General features: G+C 40.4%; 1 protein-coding gene across 1 annotated transcript in view; it reads left to right on the top strand.

The window, feature by feature from the left end:
• cep112 (centrosomal protein 112) overlaps positions 1–2,042 on the top strand; it is a 135,410-nt gene extending 133,368 nt beyond the window's left edge. Inside the window, exon 26 of the mRNA XM_037688538.1 lies at positions 1,968–2,042. Within this exon, the coding sequence (XP_037544466.1) occupies positions 1,968–2,042 (75 nt within the window). The remainder of the gene's footprint in view (positions 1–1,967) is intronic.
• The last annotated feature ends 5,346 nt before the right edge of the window (positions 2,043–7,388 follow it).

Raw genomic sequence — 7,388 nt, 5'->3', positions numbered from 1 at the left:
TAGGTCTAGATTGGCATAAAAGCATTAAAATAATAATTTCTATATCACTGTCTGTTATTATTTTCATATTTTGCCAAATTAATGTAAATGTTTGATGTTAAACTTTGATTCTGAAAATAAATGACTCCATTCATTTGATGGGTCAAAGGTAATAACGTCTCTCGTTACATTTCTGTTAAATTCAATGCACGACATTACAGTCAGAAAAATGAAGAACTCGTGAAAAGTATGCATAAATATATACCCACATATATTTGTCATACAACAAGTGACACGTACCCACGTGACTCACTACAACATGCACCTCTTTTGAATACAATGTCGTGTTTTTGTGTTGCATAAAACCTTTTGTTCAACAATGCTTTAGGAATTTAGAACAGCTTCTGCAAACTGCAAATTAAAAGTAATATTTGTTCCACATTCCTTATCGATGATGGAGTTCAGCAGCTGAACAAAATTACTGCATTCTGAGGAGGGGTGGGGGTTAAAGAGTGTCCTAAATTTATGGGAAATTAGGTTTTACTTGCAGTTGTATTTTTTCCTATAGAACTGGTAGGAACCCTCTTCTGTTAGTCAGAGCTCTTTGCTTGTTAAACAAATTTGAAACGTAAGTAAATGCTAATATGCTAAACATGTTGAGGTTGAATCATAAACCAATCTGAACTGTTTAAAACAAACCCTAACCTACATGTATGTTAAAACTAATAATAATAATCTGCAGCTTGGCTCTCAAACATTTTGTTCTCATTGAACTTAGTCTTCTTTTTTCTCCATCCCTCCAACAGATCACATACTCAGCCCCTTTTTAACCACACTCATCTAGAAAAAGTTGACGTTTCCCAGTGCTTACATTGTAAAATAATTTAGTTGTAACAATCAAAAAGACATTGTGGTGCAACATTTTGTGAAACGGGTTCATCAGAATCCCCTGCCTAGTTTAAATGCATCTCCCAAGATCCCATTTCAGCACACAGACCACAGTTTTGTGATCAGATGTGTTTATATAATGTAATTCTCGACCAGAGCTTCCCATGTCTTGGGTTTTGCACATTAGCATGAGTTGTTTTTATATGGTCAAATGAAAAAAAAAAGGTATGAAGAGTTTTGTATCTAGGCTTCCAACCACTTTTTGGTAGATTTTTTAAATATTTTTTTATGTTTTGCGTGTAAAGTGTCAAATTAAATTCTAGAATTTAAACTGAGGTCCCCCCCACAGAAAGGAATGTATCGTGGGGCTGCAGCATGGTAGTCCCAGAACAATACAGATTTTTTTGGGAGCTGTGATTATTCTGCCAGTCTCTAGATGCCAAGTAAATTAAGATGGAGGTTTTATTTTCACTTCATAAATAAACTCACAATTTGTAGCCAAACAACAGAACAGAGCTGCCTCCTCTCACAACATTCAGACCTCGGCTAATTCAGACCATAATGTGTGCCCTGTGTCCCAATGTGCCTTAACCCCACCGCCCTAATCTCCTGACCCTTCAACCCCTGCTGTCTTGACCTCTGGACTTAACAAGCAAGCTTTTCTTTCCTTCTGTCCTCCTCAGCTAACAAACGCCACCTAAAAGCACAACCATGGAGTCTTCTCCACTTCAAGCTGCTTTCCTGTCTCCATCACTCTGATTACCCTAGCAGTCAAAGCAAACACATTTTCAAGATTAATTCATCATAATTTTCTCTGTACGTGTGTGTTTCCTTAGTTTTTGTTACCTTTAGGATCTATTTCTTCATGCCTACCCCTTCCTGCCCAGTGGTCCTTATGGGGACCAAGCTCAGTGGAACTTCATTTTTAGGTTAGGCGTTAGGTTTAGGGCTAAACTTGTGTTTCTAGACTTGTGTCTAGGTTAGGGTAAGACATGTCTTAGTAATGGTTAACGTGAGTGTCAGGGTTAGACTACAGAAATGAATGGAAGACAACAGAAGGTCCTAATAAGGATAGAAATATGAGTTTGTGTGTGTTGCAGGTCAGCTTCCTCCAGAAGACAGCCTCTTTGCTGCAGGAAGACCTGGATGCCTGCCGCAGCAGGAGGTTGGTATGATTGTTTGGACCGAACACGTTTGCAGTACAAAAGAAATCACAAAGGAGCCTTCAGAGTTCCTTTAAATTAAGAGATTCTGTCATGATTCAGAGGTCTGAGATGCCATTATAAAACAGTTATCACACTTCTAATTTACACCTAAGCATATTGTCTCTCAGACCTAAAAAAAAAAGAAGAAGTAATATTTAAACTGCAGTAGAAAACCGTTTTCATTCAATAATTAAATTTTGTGCAGTTAAAATACTGACTGCAGTGACATATAATTCTGATGTGATTCCACACATCAGGTACAGCCCAGGGGCTACCCCTACCCATCACTTCCTCATCCCCTCTGTTTCCTTCACCAACATGTCCATTCAGGTCTGCTCCGATCACGACTCTCTCCTCCCTGGGAATACTCTCTATCACTTCATCCAGATCTTTCCAAAATGTATCTTTCTACTCCTCATCACATCCAACCTGTGGAGCATAACCACTGACAACATTTAGCATCAGACCTTCTACTTCTACCTTCAGGCACATCACCCTATCTGACACTCTTTTCACCTCTAATACATTATTTTACATCTCCTCCTTCAGGACCACCCCTACTCCATTTCTCTTTCTATCCACACCATAAGAAAACAGTTTGAACCCTGCTCCAATGCTGCAAGCCTTGCTGCCCTTCCACTTGGTCTCTGGGACACATAAAACATCTACCTTCCTTCTCTGCATCATGTCAGCCAGCTCTCTACCTTTGCCTGTCATTGTCCCCACATTTAGAGTTGCAACCCTCAGTCTTACATTCTTCACTTTACTCTTCTCCCTCTGTCTCCTGACACGTTTCCCTCCTCGTGGTCTTTGACTAACAGTAGCACAATTTCCGCTGGCACCTTGTTTGTCAACAGCACCGGTGGTGGTCGTTTTTAACCCGGGCCTCAACCGATCCGGTATGGTTTCATTTTGATGGACTCGCATTATTGTTTTGGCAAAAGTGTTTTATATCGGATGCCCTTACTGACACAACCCTCACCATTTACCCGGGCTTGGGACCAGCACAAGAGATACACTGGCTTGTGCTCCCTAGTGGCTGGTTTCTCTCTGTTGTGTGCACGTCATAGAGAATCTGGGTCCCACGCTTCCTCACTTCAGAGTTCCTCCTTTTGTGTTCCTCAACAAGACATTATTGCCATTAAAAATAATAAATTTTTGACTATTTTAAATCAAAATTGAGTAATTAATGTCCATATTGCAATGCATTAAAATAGGTTATAACCTCACCCCATTTTTAAATGTTTTATCATAGTAATATTATTTAATTTTGATGGATCTGTTGGTTTCTGTTTACAGGTAACAACAGGCTGACTCCCAACCACAACATGAAGGACAAAGTCTCCCGTCATATGTGAGCATCACTCACTGTTACCGTTGTTAAAACTGTCATTCATGTGTTCTCATCTTGAACTCTTTGTTGTGTTGATCTCATTAACTCGTCACTGATTTTGTATTTGATCTAGCATGTTTTTTACAGAACTGTCTTTTTTTTTAATAAACATCTTTGCATCACTTTTTTCTACTGTTGTGCCTTTTTTTTCCACCCATTCTAGGCATGTTTTTTCATTGTCTTGAATTACTTCATGGTTAAACCTTAAACTCGAAGGATTTTATCTCATTATCAATATGTATGTTAGCCAAGATTAGCCTGGAAGCAAAGCAGGAGACCTTGAATTCTCATCTCCCCTTGTCGTCATTATACACCACTTCTCTGTCATTTGAACTGTAGAGAGCAGCTGAAGGTTGGTGGTTGGTTCTGATAAAGAGTGCGGAGTGGCTGACTTCCTGTTGAGCTTGGATCAGTTCAGGAATTAAACATAAATACTGATCATTTTTGGGAGTTCTTGACTAAACCTTTGAGGTCTTATTTTTTCCCTAAATCTTTTTTGTTTTCAGAGGCTGCCGCACTTATTTGCATTGCTTTCTTTTCTACGCCCCCATCTCACGTGTTCCCATTGTCCGTGACCTGCCCTGCCGTCTCCAAACGAAACACGATGCTCCCCTCTGTGTTTATTTGGCGTGCTGATTTCTGCTGCCCGTGCAGAAAAACAAGAAGGAGAAAAAGAATAGAAACGGAGAAAGAGGAGACTGGGAGACCAACATCTGAGAAACAGGAATGTAGTCGATCAGCACAAAGCTTTTATTTAGCCTGTTGTTTCTGGAAGAGCTGCAGGGCATCCATTACTATTGCATCCAAGGTGCATGCTCATTTGTCTACATCTAAAGACGTACATATAATGTTTTTTTGTTCCATATCTGTGATCATGTGCTAATAACCTCTGTTTGGTCTAATCAAACTTGTTTGTGCAGCACCTTGTAAAAATAGAGAAGTGCTTTAAATATCACTGTGCAATGCCTGAACACTTATTCCATTGTAAAAGTTGCTTCATGATTGTAAGAGATTGGAGATGAGGTACTAATGTCTCTTCACTGGGCGGCTGTGGATGAGTGGGTAGAGCAGTCGTCCTCCATTGCAAGAGTTAGGGGTTCGAATCCACCAGCAGTCACATGCCCAAGTGTCCCTGGGCAAGACAGTGAACCCCTCATTGCCTTCAGTGTGTGTCCCATCAGTGTATGAATGTGATAAAGCTCTGATTATTCTCTGTATATAGTAGAGTTCTGTATGAATGGGTAAATGAGGGCACAGACTGTAGTGTAAGCGCATTGAGTGTCTTGATAAAATAGAAAGGTGTTATATAAGTGCAGTCCATTTATCATTCATTCCCTGCTACTACTAATGTTACAGATGCTGGAACTAGTTGTGCTTTTACTTTACGAATAAATGGTTGAAAACGCCTAAAGTGATCATTCACATCCTTTGAAGTGGGGTACCGTTGACAATTTACAAATGCCTAATGTCTTACCTGTTGCAGATAGCGCTTTGAATCAGCTCCGTTTGGAGAAAGAGTTTAATTCTGAGCAGATTGACGAGCTAACAGCTAGTCTGATCCAGATCAAGACCAAAGTGGGTCACAGACGTCTTGAAAACAACTCGAATCGCCAAGACTTTATTACAGTTCATGCAGACGCTACACCACCATCAATTTTCATTACACAGCCATTCTGATAGGAATAATGCATTTCTGATGGAAATGCCTACAGCTGCACAGGAAGTGCTACTGCTATCTGCTGCTGCTGCTATTTTGAGCATGCAAATACTCATTGAATTCTATGGAAATACTAAGTTGATGGTGTTTAGGGGTGGGAATCTTTAAGCACCTCATAATTTGATCCTGGTTCTTCTGAGGATTGCGATGCGATTACTAAACAATTTTTGATGCACTTGGATTATTTCAAGTTCAAGGTTCTTTATTGTCATTTGCATCACATGTGGTACATGAGGTGGAATGAAATTGTGTACACAGAGTCCCAGTTACATCCAACAATCAGAAGAATATAAATTGTAAAAGAAACAGTAATAAGGATCTAAGATGTAAACTAAGAAATATGATAAACTAAGAATACAATGAAACAAAAAACAATACACCGAACAACAGCAGCACGAACGAGTCTGTGTGAACACATGAGTACGAATGAATACAGCAGCGTAAAATAATCAGCAGCATGAGATCAGCAGCATAGATAGTCAGCAGCGCATATCATCAATCAAAGTGGCATTACGGTGATTTTTTTTTTTTTTCCACAGGGATTATCCTAGGGATAAACACGGATCAAAAAAAAGTATTGTCCAATGAAAAGTGCACAGTAACACGTCAGAGCAAGTTGTTACTCACAGGCTGCTGACCAACGGTAGCACAGATGCTAATCTGACAATGAAAAAGCCAACGTGGTTGGCATCACTGAAAATGGTACAGATCAAATGTTTCAGTCGAGACAATCACGTTGTGATAACTTCATACAGCAGCTGCTCTTGTGGCTGACCGAAAATGACATCGCAGATTAACAAAATTGAGTTTTGACATTTCAAGATGGACTCAAAATCCACATCCACAGTGCAATACCTATTGATAGATCTTATCTCCCCGTGCGGTGATGTAAAGGTTTGGAAAATGGTGTTCACGTGCACTGCTTTGAGATTTTGAAGATCTGACTAAAGAGAACAGCAGTAATCCACTCAGATTAGCCAGTACCTCGTCAGTCCGGTCTGAATTTAACACAGAATTGAGGTCTTTCAGCAGGTAAGATATTAATTGTTCCAAACCTTTCCACTGAACCACTTTTCAGAAGATCTGAACTCCAATTCAAGGAGACGATGCTCACCAACATTGTGTACAAACACGGCTCAATAGTGACGTAGTTCAGGAGCTAAAATGGCTCCTCTGATGTTGGACAATAAGAGCAGCACTTTGTTAGACGCTTGACAGTTGCTGATACTGGAGATCTAATGGCGTTTCCTTGGCTTATTAACCAGACTTCTGTTTCACTCATTGACACCAAACAGGATTCAGACATAACCTCTCCTTTAATCTGTGTTATTGCTCTGACATAGTTTCACTCTAATTGATTGTCTACCACCAGAATTGCCTCCATAATTGTGCTCGTGTAAATACAAAGCACGGATGTCACTTCCACAGAGCCGACAGGGCCCCATTAAGGATCAAAGCCGTTGCTTCCTCTCGGTTATCTCCACATCAGACAGTGGACTGTTGTGTGACAACAGTAAAGGGCGGTCAGGGAGCTCCAGAAAGGTTTCATCCAAGCACCGCTCACAGCTGCTCACTTGCATACAGGCAGCTGAAATTTAAGTGGGGTTTTTTTTTTTACATGCTTGCTTCAGCTGGATGCTGCTGTTGCATTTTTAGCATTATTTGAGGACACAAATTTAGATTTGAGGGCATTCTCCGCTCTTACAAGATTTGCACTTGTGACGAGTGCTTCTCTCCCCTGACAGCCTCCTGGGCTTGACTGTACATCAGCTTGTGATTGACAAAGTCATCGTTTGCTTGAGCACGCCGCATCTTTTTATAGAGCCGTGTTCTGAGTCAGACCCAAGCTGCAGCGCTCGGCTTGCATAAATAAACCTGTTTATCGCCAACACTTCACACACACACACCAGACTCAATGCAATTCTTGTGCTCTGTTCTAACTCTGTTTCCATCTTTCTCCAAGCTTGTTTCTTTTCTTTATTTATTTTTAATATTTACATGATATTTGTGGAAGATGGGCTTTTTTTTTTTCCTTGTCCCCCCCGAGTCTTGTCACTCAAACGTAACAGGGGCTATGAAAAGAACGTTGGATGTGAGAACAAGTGGGTTAGAGGCTACTGAAGAAGGCACAGCAGGTCATGCTTTGTGATCTGATGGTGTGGGTTGAACAGAAGGACATGAGCATTCAAGACCATGTAGGAGTTAG

This window comes from Nematolebias whitei, chromosome 15 (assembly GCF_014905685.2).
Source record: "Nematolebias whitei isolate Nwh7 chromosome 15, NemWhi1, whole genome shotgun sequence".
Taxonomy (NCBI): Eukaryota; Metazoa; Chordata; class Actinopteri; order Cyprinodontiformes; family Rivulidae; genus Nematolebias; species Nematolebias whitei.
This window is presented reverse-complemented; position numbering and strand designations above follow the sequence as displayed.